Here is a 16,787-nt window from a genome sequence, read left to right on the forward strand (position 1 = left end):
TGCGTATTTGATCTTCTGCATGCGTTTACACACGAAGGGGGTTCAGGCACTAGCAGGTCTGCACATATGTTGACCTGGGAGATCGTAAAAGTCTCCACCCTTTACCCACCAGGCGCTGTCACCATGATTCGAACCCAGGAACCTCAGATTGAAAGTCCAATGCTTTAACCACTCGGCTATTGCGTCCGTCTGGAATCACGGAGCCAAACTGAGTCCTTCCCCAAGAATAAAAACACGCCACTACGTCCCTCCAACTAGAGCCCTCTTGAACCTGAAGAGTTTGACAACGAATTCGCTGGGGATATGCATGTTGATGGAGTTGAATTGAGGATCAACATGAGAGCAGGGTATGCAAAGTGACATAATTTAGGACCACTTTTTTCCTCTTGTATTTCTAACGATGCTAGAGTTAGGATGATGAGGATGCTGCTGTGGGAGGATCCAGGCTAAGGCAGTACTCTACACTTTCTTTTACTGTCACTGTATCCCTGCGTCAACCAGACCCAAAATATGTCACCTGGAGAGGTTGGTCAATGAGTATACCTATTAGCGAGACTTCCGAAGACACGTCCATAAAGGGTGTGATACTCGGCAGCGTAATCCCAGTCTTCTTACGAACCCATATCACACGATCCCATATCACATTCATCATGTTTAAGAGTTGGTCCGGGGCCGAATAATGCCACAGCAATAGTATGCATCTGTAAAGGTTCGAACCCATGTCCTCCAAGCCGTCATTCCGCAGTTGCTGACCACTGTACCACGGCGGCTGATTTTGTTGATTACAATGTTATGTATGTTCTGAGGTAAGTTCTTGTCATACACACACACACACACACACACACACACACACACACACACACACACACACGCGTACACACGCACGCACGCACGCACACACGCACACACACACACACGTACGCACGCACGCACGCACACACGCACACACACACACACACACACACACACACACAGACTGACTGACTGACTTCCCTGTCACCTCCACAATAATAAATTCAGAAATATAACGCAGTCTTCCCCCTTCCCAAACACCACCCAAAGACAACCATTCACACTCTTCGCCCCAATCCTCAAAACGCCCTCTTCACGTGCTCCGCGTGAAGAACACTCAAGTGACCTCACGAGTAGCTCGAGCTGTTCTTCTTCCCAGTCTCTGCATGGAGGGAACTTAGCACGTGCACTGATGATGACGTGGAGCCCACTGACGTGGAGGCGATTGACGTGGAAGCGAAACCCTACTTTCTTTTAAGTATTAAAAAGGGCAGAGAGAAGCCGGAACTGTCATACTGTGTGCAGTTGTGGGTTCAGTGGCTCACAGATCGTCTTTAGTCACTCCAGTTCACCATGTGCGCTCTTCTTCGACTTGTCCTGGCCCTGTGCCTTCTCAGTCGTGAGTGGTTATTTATTTATTTATTTATTTGTTTATTTCTCTAGTCAGCTGGGTACTTAGTTGATTGGTTATGTATTTATGTGTATACTTGTTATCATTATTATGATTAGCATTGTTGTTGTTGTTGTTATTGATTGATTGATATATCCATTTATTCATACATTTTTTTATTTGTTTATTTATGTCTTAGTGCTATGTTTCATTTGCATCATATAGGCCCTACATTTCCGTTTCTTCGTTTGCTTTATTTTTATTCTCATCGTTACCAACAACAACAAAAAAAACAAAACAACAGCAACAACAACAAAAAAAAAAAAAAAAAAAACACACAAAAAAAACGGTGGCATTATGATTTCTTCAAATGAGGATTATCACTTTTGGAATGTCATCTGTGGATTGCAATATTTTACAGTTGTGTTATCGATGGTATTCATTTCATTTATAATTGTTCCATGTTTTGCTGTTTTTTGTTGTTTTTTTATATAACTTTTTTAGTTGATTATATTTGTTTTGTTCTCACAGCTTGTTTATTCTGCACATAAAAAATATACAACACACACACACACACACACACACACACACACACACACACACTGAGAGAGAGAGAGAGAGAGAGAGAGAGAGAGAGAGAGAGAGAGAGAGAGAGAGAGAAGGTGGCGAACATTCACCATATCCACCGAAACCAGTGTCCACCTGTGACAAATCTGACAAAAAGAACAAACAGACAACAACACAACTAAAACAAAACTGAGACCAAAACGAAACAAACGTCACGTGTTCTTTGTTCCAGCCGCTTTTCCCTTTCCCAACAAGGAGAAGGCGGGAATTGAACTCATCCCCATGCCCAACATCCAGGTCCAACCCAGAGCTGACGATGAGCCTAAACCTCAGCTGATCCCTCTGAGCAACATCCCGGTTGCTGACGATGAGCCCAAAGCTCAGCTGATCCCGCTCAGCTGGATCCCAGTTGCTGACGACGATGAGCCCAAAGCTCAGCTGATCCCACTGAGCTGGATCCCAGTTGGTGACGATGAGCCCAAAGCTCAGCTGATCCCTCTGAGCAACATCCCAGTTGCTGACGATGAGCCCAAAGCTCAACTGATCCCGCTCAGCTGGATCCCAGTTGCTGACGACGATGAGCCCAAAGCTCAGCTGATCCCCCTGAGCTGGATCCCAATTACTGACGATGAGCCCAAAGCTCAGCTGATCCCACTGAGCTGGATCCCAGTTGCTGACGATGAGCCCAAACCTCAGCTGATCCCTCTGAGCAACATCCCGGTGGGAGGAGAGGTGCCCAGGGCTGAGCTGATTCCTTTGAGCGACATCCCCGTGGGAGACAAAGCACCCGTCCCCCACCTCATTCCTCTGAGCAACATCCCAGTGTATTGACATTGAAGACCGACGGAGAAAAGCAGAGAGAGAGAGAGAGAGATGCGTTCCAGGTTGATCCTTGAGAGCATCTCGGACGACTCCGGAACGGGGTGATTTGTAGGACACGTTTTTTTGTGTTTTTTTCCCCCCCAAATGAACCGTTTTCATTTGGCCGGAAGATAAAATCAATTAAAACGTGTCCTTCTGGACAAAGGGGGAGTGTTAAAACGTAACTGTTGGTTTACGTTTTCTTTTTTTCTTCTGAAATCAGTCTGTCTGTTTTTCCCTCTGTCTGTCTGTCTGTCTCAGTGTCTCTCTCTCTCTGTCTTCTGTGTGTATGCATGTGTTGATCTGTACACGTGTTTGTGTGTGCGCGCATGGGCGCGCGCGTGTCTGTTATGGACAGTTTTTGTATGTGTGAGTGTGTGTGTGTTTGAAAGAGAAAACACAAGAACAAGTATAAAATTTCTGATTTTATAGGCCTCTGGACCCTGAAACAAAAAGAACAATGTAAACTGCATATTAAAGAAAACGGAAACATGAAGACGAAAACATGAACAAGCCATGCATACTAGAAAGTTGAATTTCCAAAAGATACAGTTTTGGGTTATTTTTTCTCATCTGACAGAGGGCGATACTGTTCCCACATCATATATGAAATTGTTTCGTATTTTATTGTAAGAAAGATATAAATTCATATATAGGCTCCTTGTTTGATTCACGTTGTCACCTGTTACCAATAAATTATTGTGTTAGTGATTGTATACGACCGAAGTCCAGGTATTTGTCTCTGATTTCGGAATACAAAGGACAAGCACAAAATCATATGGTCTCCATCTTCCGGTAACTCCATATAAACTGCAAGGTTTATCCTGACTGTTGCTGAATAATCATCCAAATGCATCTCCGTAAAAAGGTAATAGTCCTAAGCGATTTGACAATGCAATCTCTGGACTGCACTGTTGACACACAATAGGAAGCGACCTGTCTCTCCATAAGCAAAATTGTTTGATATTTTCAGTGGCACATTAAGATATCTTTTGATTGCTCGTGTGTGAACTTTCTCAATATTCTTTCCCAGTCTTTGCAACCCCCATACTTCTGAAACGTACAATAGTTAGGCTCAGTACTTATAGGTATCAATTAATATCTTAAAGGAACATGTTTTTGTCATTTCGCTTAGCTTACTTACATATTCATTACAACCCAAAATAACTCGTTTATTCACATGCTTAACACAGTAAAATAAAGTTCGTTTACCTTATACTGCCAGTGCATCTACACCTGCATAATAATCATTAATATTCATTCTTTTAGAAAAGTCAAAGACCAAATAGTTGTACTCATTTACAACTTCCAGTTCAACTTAAATGCCATCAAGAAACCATTTCTCACATCTACTCAAAAACCTCACATTCTTAATTTATCTTTGGTAATGTTCTGATGAAGATCTTTACATGCATTGTTACGTATATCAACTGAAGTTGAATCTGAAGACCTTGTTATGGAAATCCACTATACATAGACACAAATCTCGAAACATATACTACGTTCCACATTCTCTCAAGCCTGTAGACTGAATTGTATAATAGAACAAAACAGATAGAAACATTAAGAGCATTAACCATAGAAAAATAAATAAAAAGCAAGGCTGGATCAAAAGACGAACAATTATGAACACCGTGCAACTATACATTACGAAAAATACACACTAGCAAAACACAAACCAAATATTGTATTGTATTTGTATTTTGTATTTTTTTTCTCTTTTTTGTCACAGCAGATTTCTTTGTGTGAAATTCGGGCTGCCCTCCCCAAGGTGAGCGCGTCGCTACACCGGCTGAGAGCGCCACGCATTTTTCAATAGTATTTTTTCCTGCGTGCAGTGTTGTTTGTTTTTCCTCTCGAGGTGGATTTTTTTTTTTTTTTTTTTTTACAGAACTACGGCGAAGTAGATTTTTTTTTTTTTTTTTAACAGACATTTGCCAGGAACAACCCTTTTGTTGCCATGGGTTCTTTTACGTGCGCTAAGTGCATGGTGCACACGGGACTTCAGTTCATCGTCTCATCCGATAGCGTCCAGACCACCACTCAAGGACGAGTGGAGAGGGAGAAAATATCGGCGGTTGAGCCGTGATTCGAACCAGCGCGCTCAGATTCTCTCACTTCCAAAATAGGCGTACGCGTTACCTCATAGCCATCACGTACTCCACTCCAATGCTATATCATGAGCATCATATACTCACACATTCCGATCAGGATAGCATGGATTTTGATAACACAGAGTGATATCACAAGATAAAACCAGCAGCACATACGGAATGTATGCAAAAAGCAGACACCTCCGGGTTGCTGTTGGCACCACTCACACACGGGAGACACGGCACACTGAACGGGATGCTGGGGAGTTCACTGAAGAGGCAGGAGTCATAATATCTATAAAAGTGAAATAGCAACGTCAAGTTTAATCAAAACTCGACGCTCGCTGTCCACTCAAAACATTTTTTTTCTGAAACCATTCTTCGACATCCTGCATTCAACATTACCGCCTACCCAGAACCACGACATCCTGCATTCAACATTACCGCCTACCCAGAACCACGACATCCTGCGTTCAACGTTACCGCCTACCCAGAACCACGATAATAGGGCATCCATCAAAAACTCCATCACAGGCAACTTTGATTAACTTTCCATGGTGAACAGCTGTCAGAAACCGGGCATGTGACAAAAGTCAACAGCTGGGACAGATGAAGCAGTTCCTTTTGGGAACAGTTATCATCATAACAGAGCATACCTATGGCAACAGTTCCTGTGGAACATCTCAGGGCTCATGGCAAAAAGTCAAAGGAGAACAGATGAAGCAAGGCATGTGAATTTGAATCTGGGGAAGAAAAAAAAAGAAAACATTTTAAATATTTTGTCAGCGTTGCGACTAATCAATGTGGAAGAGAAAGGAGAATTAAAAAAAATAAAAAAATTAAAAAAGCCTCCCCGGCGGGGAATTGAACCCCGGTCTCCCGCGTGACAGGCGGGGATACTGACCACTATACTACCGAGGACCTGTCGCTAATGGTTATTTAATAAATATATATATGTATGCTCACTTTATAACTTTTCTGTCAAAAAAAAAAAATTCTCATTGATGATCCAACAAAAATTTGCGATTTTACAATTAATAGAACATAGAAGTGTTACTTACACGAATAGATATACATATGTATCATATGGGTTGGGTTTTTTTTTCATTGGGAATGGAAATAATCCCCAACCCCTCGTAATTTTGTGCCTTTGTGAAAGAACGCATACCATTGTTTATTAATAAATCTTGTTTTAGATATTTATACACTGTACTTATATTTATGGTGTTACAGATCACATGTTAGAATATCAATGAAATAATTAAACTGTGTTTTCATAACACATTACTTTCAATTTATCTATTCTATGCAAGGAATAAAATTTCATACTGCACAACCTTGTGACCTATGAAGCCAACCTCAGAAGTGAGGTCGAGTGTGTTTACGCAACAGACGAAGCACATGTGTCACACGAGCTGCTGGAGGCAAGAATGGTTGTCTCTATCGAAGTGAAACATGTCTTCAAATACCCCATCGACCTCGTGGTGCATACCCATTTCACAAAGGTATTGACGCCTGCTGGATGCGGTATTTAATGTTCATCGTAGAGAACATGTTTTAAAATAAAATAATTACCCATCATAAATAAATTGCGGTGTCATGAATGCGTGTGCTGATCTGAAAAAAAAGAAAAAAAAAGGATGTGTATGTACGATCTAAATCAAGCCAATGTGTGTGGGGTGTGGGCATGCGGATGCAAGTGTATGTTTGGGACGTGGGGGTGTAAATGTGTGTTCTTTAAAAGTAATAATCAAATTGCAAACAACACACACACACACACACACACACACACACACACGTGCACAAATACAAGTTTCAAGAATGCACCAAAATATATTCATCTGCCTTATGTGTGTGCATTATGATACAACAATGAAGATGCATTACAATGATTATACATCAGATCACTTTAATGTATGCCTTTTCAGAAATAAGGCAAAACTTGCTCAGTTACTGGTATTTTGGTTTGCTGTACCCTATAAGTTTTTGGCCTTACTTAGATTTTAATTCATTGGAAGGATAAAAGCAGAATTATGTGTAAACTTAACATGAATATGTGAAACACTGACACCAGTCTGATGTGATATGTGAATTTATGTTTTACTGTTACAATTATCTTAGATTATCAGATATGATATATGAGTGTTTTACTGAGCAAATATCTTAAATCATCTTATGCAAGAGGCAATAAGAATGAATGGATCACCAAACTGACAGCAGTCTATATCCAGATTAGATCCACCCTGACTTTAACAGTTAAAGGATTTCTTGGTCCTTCCTTTTGTCTTTGGAAATAGGAATAGACAGCCCTCTGCAGACTGCATACATGCAGGTCTTATACCTTCTTAACCCACTCCAACCCGTAGCTTCTGAAATGTGAAGAAGCTCCATGTTGTGTGCCCTGCAACCTGCCTGTCAAAGTTTAAACATCTGCTGATCAACAGCTTGGAGGGATCTACATAATGTCAGGCACAAAGATTTCACCACATGCTAGCTCTGTGCTGAAATCCATGCAGCTGTTTTGTGAAGTTCAGCTCAACCTTGTTTTTCAGTGAATTAGGTACACACACACACACACACACACACAACACACACACACACACACACACACACACACAATACACACACACAACACACACACACACACACACACACACACACACACACACACACACACACACACACACACACACAAACAATTAGTGGCAGAGTTTCTTATTCTAGAATAGTTTAATTTGATGCATGCATTAGTTTAGAACAGATCTATGATGTGTGTGTTTGGGGTAGGGGTGGTGTGGGCTGTGTGGCGAATAAATGTGTGTGTGGGGAGGGAGGGAGGGGGGGGGGGGGAGGGGGGGGGGGGTCTGTGTCTGTGTGTGTGAATATGTATATGTGTGTATATCTGTCTATCTGTCTGTGTGTGTGTGTGTGAGACTATCTGTGGATGTGTTAAAAGCACAACGTAGTGGGTAATGGCTGATCAAACATCTGCCTTTCAAATGTTAAGTGATACATTAAGTTATTATTATTATTACTGGGGTTTTTTGTTTGTTTTTTCACTACACTTGTGGCTTGTCTTATTGATATTTTCAGTATCCAACTGCAAGAGAAAAATTTGTGCACCGCATTGAAACCCTGGAGCACAAAATTGGTAAGGGATTATTGCAAAATAATAAGATTGAATGAAATATTGCGAAGAAAAATGTGTAGATTCCACAGGGAAACAAAAGATCAAATTGGTGCATTGATAAATACTTTCATTTCTGTTAAATCTTTCTTTCTATTTTTTATTTAATTCTTTTGTGTGTGTGCATTGTGTGTGTGTGTATGTGTGTTTTTGTATGTGTGTGTGTGTGTGTGTGTGTGCTCGTGTGCACATGTGTGTGTGTTCATAATAGTGATAATCTTATAACAGATGAATACAAGGCTTTATTTTTTCCTTCTCAGCTATCCTAATTTTCTAGTGTAGTCCCTTTTCTTTAAGATTTGATTGTTCTTTCTCAGGAGTTGAAAAAAAAAAAAAAAAAAAAAAAGAAAAGAAAGAAAAAAAGATGGAAACAAGATGACAAAGGATTGATGACTTTTGTAAATGCTGTCCATCCAAGAGACATGTGTTTGCTCTTGTTTCCTTTCGTGTGCATGTGTATGTTTTATGCTTTTTTTGTTTGTTTGTTTGCTTCTTTTTCTTCTTTAAAAATTTTTTTTTTTTTTTAATTTTTTTTTTACTGTAGTACTGAAAGCACAAGAGAAACCTTTTAGCTATTTTTTTCATGTGCGTGTGTTTTGTGTTTTGTTGGGGTTTTGTTGCTTTTCATTTGTTGTTTTGTTTGCTTCCAAATATTTTGATATATTAGTTTGGAGTGAAGATGGTCTAAAGTGTTGTCAGCACTTGTTTCTCTGCAATCGTCTCTTGTTGATATGACCATATAGGGATTCAAATCGTTATCAGAACAATAGATAAAATAGTGCATTTTTTTCCTCTGTGAAGATCTGTATCTATCTATCTATCTGTCAGTCTATCTTTTTATCTTTCTATCTGAATCTCTGTGTGTGATAGTACAGATTGCTGTTACTTTACACAAGTATATTTTGTGTTAGCATTTTCCTTGCTTGCAGATTGTACCAAAGGCATAGATTACAGACGCAGAATTGCAGTTTGTGAGAATGTTGTTCCACAACTTCTGAGAAAGGTACTGACTTAGTTATCAACCAATAATGAACCATGTTTTCAAGTATTGAAAAAAAGGTAAAAAGAGGAAATAAAAGTAAAATTAAATAGTTTTTGCTATTATGATTAAGTCTTTTGATGTTTTTTGATTCAATAAACAATTGGAAATGATTTAATGATATAAAATCTGTAAAACAAGGGGAGACTATTACTGAGAAAAACAACAACAACCCCCCCCCCCAAAAAAAAACCCAACAAAACAACAAAAAACAAAGCATCACGTATCATTGGACATTTGAATCAGATACATGGTTTTTTGTTGTTGTTTTTGTTTTTTTTGTTTTTTTAAGATTCTTGTTTTTGTGTGATTTGCTTGATTTCAAATTGTTCCAGAAGAAGAAAAAAAAGGTCACGGTTATACTTTCTTTTTCATTGAATAGCTGCAACAATTTAGATTTGAATAAGTTTTACTTCTTTTTTAAAATTTCATATATAAACCTTTTTTAAGCACATATAATGGTGTAGCATGTCTGCAGGCTTTCACACCTGTTTGAAACTGAAACTGATGCAGTCATAGATTTCAACACAATTGTTCTAACAGTAGTTTCTTTTTGTGGACTTACTTTCTTGGTTTCAGATCCAGGCGTTGAACGAACAGAGGATTCTGCTTGAGGAGGAGGCATGGTTGAACACAGCGTCAGGAAACATGCATATCAAGTCACGCAATGTCACCTGGTCCAAGTTCGCCGACATGCGCGAGGAGTCTCATTTTTCCACACACAAGCAGAACCCTCACTGGTATGTGTCATTTTTTTTTTTTTTTTTTTTAGTGCATTTCACACAACGCATACTTAGCAGACAGTTCTGTTTCCTAAAGTTATGTTCTCTAATATCCTTATTTGAGCATTCTGTGAGGAAGGAAGCTGTCTTTCTTCAAATCTGGGAGAGTTGTTGCTTGATTGAAGGGGATGCCCAGTGATTTGTGGTGGGAAGACAGTGAGTGAGTGACTGTTAAAAGAAGGGTTTTATCCTTTAGTTTATGGGTCATAATGCATCCGGTAGACATGACAGGCAGTTAGTTCTGGAACTATATAAGCGCCCCCCCCCACCCCCCACCTCTCTCTCTCACTCCCTCCAACCCCCTTCCCTCTCTCTCTCTCTCTCTGTCACTCTCAATTTTCCCCAAAATTATATGTTGTGATCTTGTGACTGTGAAATTGTCTGAGATACTGTGCTCAGCAAATTCATACTAAAATATTGTCTGTTTTAAATGCCTTCATTGTTGTTTGTGTACTTAGCTTTAAAAAAAAAAGAACAACAACAACAACAACAAAACCAAAAAAAACAAGGGGAAAAAAAAACAAAAAAAAAAAAAAACATGTACAGAGATGAGGCAGCAGGATTTGCTGTTAACTATCTTGTAAGCACCCAGCACCTCTTTGTACTATTTCAACCTTAAAGTTGAGAACAGGCATTTCCTGGGTACTTTACCTTTCATGGGGGCCCAAGCCCTCACTTCATTTCACCGTAAAGTATTCAGTGCGTGAAAAGTCTTGTTAAACTTGTAATATCAGTAGGGTCATCCACTGCTGAGAATTAAAATTCAAGTGTGTGGGTGTGTTTACGTGTGTGTGTGAATGAAGGGTGACCGCAAATGCAGTGTTACCACACATCTGGTCAAGTGATGTTGGTCGAGATACGGGGTGATAGAAGGGAGAGCACTGCTTTTCTTCTCCAGCTTGAAGTACAGTTATGCCCCTTGTGTTAGAAACGCACAATTTTTGGTGCCTTGTTAACACTACTCTCTCATTTCATTTCTCCTCTCTTTTATCCTCTCCTCTTGCTTACTCCCTCTTTTGCTCTGTCTTAGAAATACACACACACACACACACACACACAGACGCACACATGTACACATACACGTTCTTCAGATCTACGTATCCTTTCATTCTCTCTTGTTAATGTTATGATTTTCAGTTTGCTGTTGTCGTACCGATTTCTTTTTCTTCTTCTTTTTTTTGTTTTGTTTTTGCATCTGGACATGGTCTTAGCTATATTAGCAATGCATGAATACCACATACATTGTATGCCTTGTTATTATCATATGAAATTCATGTATTTTGTATAATCATGTTTGTGTTAAGATTTTTTCAGTAATGGTAATGATAGTAAATTGGGCTATTAGCAGTAATGGTAATGATAGTACATTGGGCTATAAGCAGTAACAATAATGATTGTAATGTGGGAGATAAGCAGTAAAGATAATGATGGTAACATTGGTTATAACCAGTAATAAAAATGATGGTAACATGGGCTATAAGCAGAAACCATAATGATGGTAACATGGTCTATAAGCAGTAACAATAATGACGGCAGTATGGGCAATAAGCAGTAACAATAACGACAGCAATATGGGTGATAAACAGTAACGATAATGATGGTAACATGGTCTATAAGCAGTAACAATAACAATGGCAATATGGGCGAAAGCAGTAACAATAACGACAGCAATATGGGTGATAAACAGTAACGATAATGATGGTAACATGGTCTATAAGCAGAAACAATAACAATGGCAATATGGGCGAAAAGCAGTAAAAAATAACAACGGCAATATGGGCGATAAGCAGTAATGATAACGGTGGGAATCTGCCCCACAGGACCCAGTTTGAACAGCATGGGAGCATCCACATTCAGGGGCTCGGCACCCTGGGCAGAGTGCTGGAAGTGTTCGCCAAGCAGTTCCTCTACGCTGGAGTCCGAAGGGTAAGTGGTGGGATGGGATGACTGTATAGTGATAGAAGAACCTGAATAAAAACACACACAAAAAAAAGGACCTGAAAAAAAAGTATAATACTATGTGTGTGTGTGTGTGTGTGTGTGTATTTGCCAATCATTTCCTCTAGTTGGAGTCAGAAGAGTAAATAATGGGATGACTTTATAGTGATTGAAGGACCTGAATTAAAAAAAAAAAAAAAAAAAACCAACCTGAAAGAACAACAAAACAAACCTCTGTGTGCATGCGTGCGCGCACGTGCATGCGTGTGTGTGTTGTGTGTGTGTGCATGCGTGTTTGTGTGTGTGTGTTTGCGTGCGTACCCACATGCATGTGTGTTCATAGCTGGTATGGAGGAGTCGCCAATGCAAGCTAACCGAGAGCTAACAGTCCCCCTTTTTTTCACGCTGTGTTATAATGTGGAGGGAAGGGGGTTGGTCGATACACCACTTGATTCTGCCATGTTGTGATGTAGAGGGAAGAGAGTTCAGTATTAGCTAGCCAAGAGCTACCACTTAATTGTGTCTACCATGTTGTAATGGGGGAGAGGAAGGGGGTAGGTTAGTACAAGCAAACTCAGAGCTTCCACCACCACCACCCGCCTTGTTTCTACCATGTTGTAATGGGGGGAAGGCGGGGGGAGGGGGGGGGGGGCAGGGGCGGGGGAAGAGGGGGTCAGTAAAACCAAGCTCAGAGCTACCACTTCCCTTTGTTTCCACCATATTGTAATGGTGGGGAAGGGGGGGGGAGTCAGTACGAGCAAGCTCAGAACTACCACCGCCCTTGTTTCCACAATTTTTTTTTTTCTATTTTGTATTTCTTTTTATCACAACAGATTTCCCTGTGTGAAATTCAGGCTGCTTTCCCCAGGGAGAGCGCATCGCAAAACTGCAGAACCAGCCATATTTTTACCTGCGTGCAGTTTTATTTGTTTTTCGTTTGGAAGTGGATTTTTCTACAGAATTTTGCCAGGAGCAACCCTTTTGTTACCGTGGGTTCTGTTACGTGTGCCAAGTGCATGCTGCACACGGGACCTTGGTTTATCATCTCATCCGAATGACTAGCGTCCAGACCACCACTCAAGGTCTAGTGGAGGGGGGGGAGAAAATATCGGCGGCTGAGCCATGATTCGAACCAGCGCGCTCAGATTCTCTTGTTTTCTAGGCAGACGCGTTACCTCTAGGCCATCACTCCAGTGTTGTAATGGGGAAAGGTGGAAGGGGAGGAGGGTGGGGTTTGGGGGGTTGGGGGGAGGGGGGGGTCAGTACAAGCAAGCTCCAAGCTGCCACTCCCCTTGTTTCCACCATGATGTAATAATGGGGGAGAGGAAGGAGGTGGGTTAGAACAAGCAGACTCAGAGCTACCCCCTACCCCTCACCCCTTGTTTCCACCATATTGTAGTGTGTGTGCGTGTGTGTGTGGGAGGGGTGGGGGGGGGTGTCAGTAAAAGCTAGCTGGGAGCTACTTCTCTCCCCATACTTCTGCCAGTTTGTCCAGAATGACTCCATTCCTCTACTCCCACTACATCGTAATGTGGAGAGGTGTCAGTGGAGGATGTAGCCCAGACCTTCCCACTTCGCCACACTGTAGTGGGTGGGAAGGAGTTCACTGTAGTGGGTGTGGAGTTCACTGTAGTGGATGGGAAGGAGTTCACTGTAGTGGATGGGAAGGAGTTCACTGTAGTGGGTGGGTGGGTGGGAAGGAGTTCATTGTAGTGGATGGGTGGGTGGGAAGGAGTTCACTGTAGTGGGTGGGTGGGTGGGAAGGAGTTCATTGTAGTGGGTGGGAAGGAGTTCACTGTAGTGGGTGGGTGGGTGGGAAGGAGTTCATTGTAGTGGGTGGGAAGGAGTTCACTGTAGTGGGTGAGGAGTTCACTGTAGTGGGTGTGAAGGAGTTCACTGTAGTGGATGGGAAGGAGTTCATTGTAGTGGGTGGGAAGGAGTTCACTGTAGTGGATGGGAAGGAGTTCATTGTAGTGGGTGGGAAGGAGTTCACTGTAGTGGATGGGAAGGAGTTCATTGTAGTGGGTGGGAAGGAGTTCACTGTAGTGGATGGGAAGGAGTTCATTGTAGTGGGTGGGAAGGAGTTCACTGTAGTGGATGGGAAGGAGTTCACTGTAGTGGGTGTGAAGGAGTTTCACTGTAGTGGGTGGAAAGGAGTTCATTGTAGTGGGTGGGAAGGAGTTCACTGTAGTGGGTGGGAGTTCACTGTAGTGGGTGGGAGTTCACTGTAGTGGGTGGGAGTTCACTGTAGTGGGTGGGAAGGAGTTCACTGTAGTGGGTGGGAAGGAGTTCACTGTAGTGGGTGGGAAGGAGTTTCACTGTAGTGAATGGGAAGGAGTTCACTGTAGTGGGTGGGAAGGAGTTTCACTGTAGTGGGTGGGAAGGAGTTCATTGTAGTGGGTTGGAAGTTCACTGTAGTGGGTGAGGAGTTCACTGTAGTGGGTGGGAAGGAGTTCACTGTAGTGGGTGAGGAGTTCACTGTAGTGGGTGGGAAGGAGTTTCACTGTAGTGGGTGAGAAGGAGTTCATTGTAGTGGGTGAGGAGTTCACTGTAGTGGGTGGGAAGGAGTTCACTGTAGTGGGTGGGAAGGAGTTTCACTAAGTTATGATGGAGTGGGTTGGGTAGGATACCTTTTCTTGTTTTTTTTGTTTTTTTTTTTTTTTGATAGCTTGATCAAACACATAGAAAGGGTGTGATATCTGTGTGAAAGGGGGAGTGGGGTGTGGGGGTGGGGGGTGGGGGTTGATGTTGACTTGCTACAAATGACCTTGTGGGTCATTCTAGGATTGCCCATTTAGAGACAGTTAACCAGTATATAGTTCATGCTTGCCATATTATCGGGTAAGACTGATTACACAGAGCTCAAGAGAGAGACAGAAACTGAGACACAGAGAGAGAGAGATTCATGTTATTAGTGAAGCTAATCTTACACTGTGCTTCTTTTTAGTTGGATAAATATCGGAAGTAGATGATTTATCACAGCAGAGACAAGCCAAAATGAACAGTGAGTTTAGCATATGAATGAAAAGAGGAGTGTGGTTGTTCTTTCCTTTAATTTGTCGGTTGTTGTTTGAACTGATGGAGAGAAGCGGTCAGGAAATCATCTGCAGTGCCCCAACGACCTTCTTCTTCTTCTGCATTCGTGGGCTGCAACTCCCACGTCCACTCGTATGTACACAAGTGGGCTTTTACGTCTATGACCGTTTTTACCCCGCCATGTAGGCAGCCATACTCCGTTTTCGGACGTTTTCAACGACCCTCCACTGGGTTATTATGGGATAGGTGAACGCGAAGAAGGAAAGTTTGTTTTTTTCTTTTCTTTTTTTTTTTCTTCTTAGATTTGGTGCAGCATATCATATGCCTCCTTGAAACTGAAACTTTGGGCTGTGTGTGTTTCAGAGCCTTCGTATCATGGAGGAGGAACTGAAAGACAGGTGTGAACAGAAACCTCCACTGGTGACATGATTGTTACTTCTGCCTGCATTGTCAGCAGCCTTCTAGTCGGAAGCTGTTCACTGGTCGAGTGTGTGATTGTGTGCGCAGGTTTGTGTTTTGGGTGTTTGTTATGTGTATATGTGTGTGCGGTGTGCATATAATTTTTTTTTTTATATGGGTGTTTTTTATGTGAGAGAGTATGTGTTTGTGTGGGGTGTGAGAGTGTATGGTTGTGTAAGTGAGTGTTTGTCTGTTCAAGATTGTATGTATTTACGTTCATATTTGTGAGAAATGTGTCTATGCAAAGACCGTATTTTTTCGTTTCTCAGTAGTTTTTCTTTACAAGTCCATCACTTTTTGTTTCTCAGACATGGAGATATGACATCATGTAATGTACACCTTGCGCTCAATTAACCACTGATGTTTTGAATAATGCCTCGCTTGGCTTCTGTTCTTTTAAACCTGTTAGTTTGACACTCAGATTTTTAGCCCTGTAAAGATTGTGAATGCTTGTAAGAATATGCCACTGTATTTTTCAGTGCTGATCTTTTAAAGTTTTTTTGATTCAAATCAGTTAACAGAATGTACAAACAATTAAATCTTTCTCGTTTTTCAACTTGTTTTGTTGTTGATATCGACTAATCTTGTTTTGTTGTTGATATTGATTAATTTTACATATATGTTATGATACTGATTAATATATGTAATCAGATTATGAATTATGATATTATATCTGTCACCACTAATATTTATTGATACTCCTCTCCCTCTTATTCTTCTCCTTCCACACTCTCTCCTCTTTCCTTATGTCTCTAATTTCAGACTTGTGAACCTCCACCCCACCCCCTCCCCGGTCCCCCCCTCCACAATCCCACAACTGACATTGCCTGACCAAGACATTGCAAACAGAATGCAGCAGTCTATGACTTCTGTGTCACGGCAGAATTCAGTATGATGATGTGAAATCAAAATTCAGTGATGGGTGGTGGTGTGGCTAGCCAGCGACTTGAACTTGTGTTGTCAGTGTCTCATCCAGTCTTAGCTTGGTGAGGTGGGTTTTTTTTTTTGTTTGTTTTGTTTTGTTTTTTCCTCCCTTGCAGTGAAGGTTATATTTCTCAAAAAAAAGAAAAGAAAAAAAAGTATGGAATCCAATTCCACATAATATCATCAGAATCACAATGACATGTAATCAGCTATCATCAAAAACCAGTGAAGCATTACACAGTGGAGTATACTTCAACTTCAAGGAGTGTACCTAAACACTGGAAGGATCACTTCACATAAGTTAGATCATTCAGTAGTCATCATTCAAAGGACTTTAAATTTTTTTTTTTACATACCCCTTCTCCCAACATACACACACAACCACCCACATCCACACACACACTACCCCCTGCCCCCCACACGCCCTCAAACGTCCCCACCCTCCTCACACACCTACATACATTGTTTGCCCCAGCCCCCTCAGACGTCCCCACCCTCC

At 41.3% G+C, this 16,787-nt stretch overlaps 2 protein-coding genes and 1 non-coding gene across 3 annotated transcripts; 2 read left to right on the forward strand and 1 right to left on the reverse strand.

The window, feature by feature from the left end:
• The first annotated feature begins 1,252 nt into the window (after positions 1 to 1,252).
• On the forward strand, positions 1,253 to 3,015 carry LOC143298168 (uncharacterized). The gene is made up of 2 exons (XM_076610910.1): positions 1,253 to 1,411; positions 2,202 to 3,015. The coding sequence occupies exons 1-2, from the start codon at positions 1,366 to 1,368 to the stop codon at positions 2,798 to 2,800; spliced, it is 645 nt and encodes a 214-aa protein (XP_076467025.1). The 5' UTR covers positions 1,253 to 1,365; the 3' UTR covers positions 2,801 to 3,015.
• Positions 3,016 to 5,772: 2,757 nt separating this feature from the next.
• On the reverse strand, positions 5,773 to 5,844 carry Trnad-guc (transfer RNA aspartic acid (anticodon GUC)). Its single transcript has one exon. It is a non-coding gene; the product is annotated as a tRNA-Asp (tRNA).
• Positions 5,845 to 6,353: 509 nt separating this feature from the next.
• Positions 6,354 to 16,024, forward strand: LOC143298312 (PRELI domain-containing protein 2-like). The gene is made up of 6 exons (XM_076611147.1): positions 6,354 to 6,428; positions 8,017 to 8,074; positions 9,040 to 9,113; positions 9,729 to 9,889; positions 11,752 to 11,857; positions 15,269 to 16,024. Exons 1-6 carry the CDS (start codon positions 6,354 to 6,356, stop codon positions 15,332 to 15,334), a joined length of 540 nt encoding a protein of 179 aa, XP_076467262.1. The 3' UTR covers positions 15,335 to 16,024.
• The last annotated feature ends 763 nt before the right edge of the window (positions 16,025 to 16,787 follow it).

Source organism: Babylonia areolata, chromosome 23, assembly GCF_041734735.1.
Source record: "Babylonia areolata isolate BAREFJ2019XMU chromosome 23, ASM4173473v1, whole genome shotgun sequence".
NCBI classification, from domain to species: domain Eukaryota; kingdom Metazoa; phylum Mollusca; class Gastropoda; order Neogastropoda; family Buccinidae; genus Babylonia; species Babylonia areolata.

What these genes read in the sequence shown, in the direction of transcription:
- LOC143298168 (XM_076610910.1), top strand. Translation starts at nt 1,366, where the DNA reads ATGTGCGCTCTTCTTCGACTTGTCCTGGCCCTGTGCCTTCTCAGTC. An exon ending in GGCCCTGTGCCTTCTCAGTC is followed by an intron (nt 1,412 to 2,201) that starts GTGAGTGGTTAT and finishes TCTTTGTTCCAG; the next exon opens with CCGCTTTTCCCTTTCCCAAC.
- LOC143298312 (XM_076611147.1), top strand. Translation starts at nt 6,354, where the DNA reads ATGGTTGTCTCTATCGAAGTGAAACATGTCTTCAAATACCCCATCGAC. An exon ending in TTCCACAACTTCTGAGAAAG is followed by an intron (nt 9,114 to 9,728) that starts GTACTGACTTAG and finishes TCTTGGTTTCAG; the next exon opens with ATCCAGGCGTTGAACGAACA. An exon ending in TCTACGCTGGAGTCCGAAGG is followed by an intron (nt 11,858 to 15,268) that starts GTAAGTGGTGGG and finishes TGTGTGTTTCAG; the next exon opens with AGCCTTCGTATCATGGAGGA.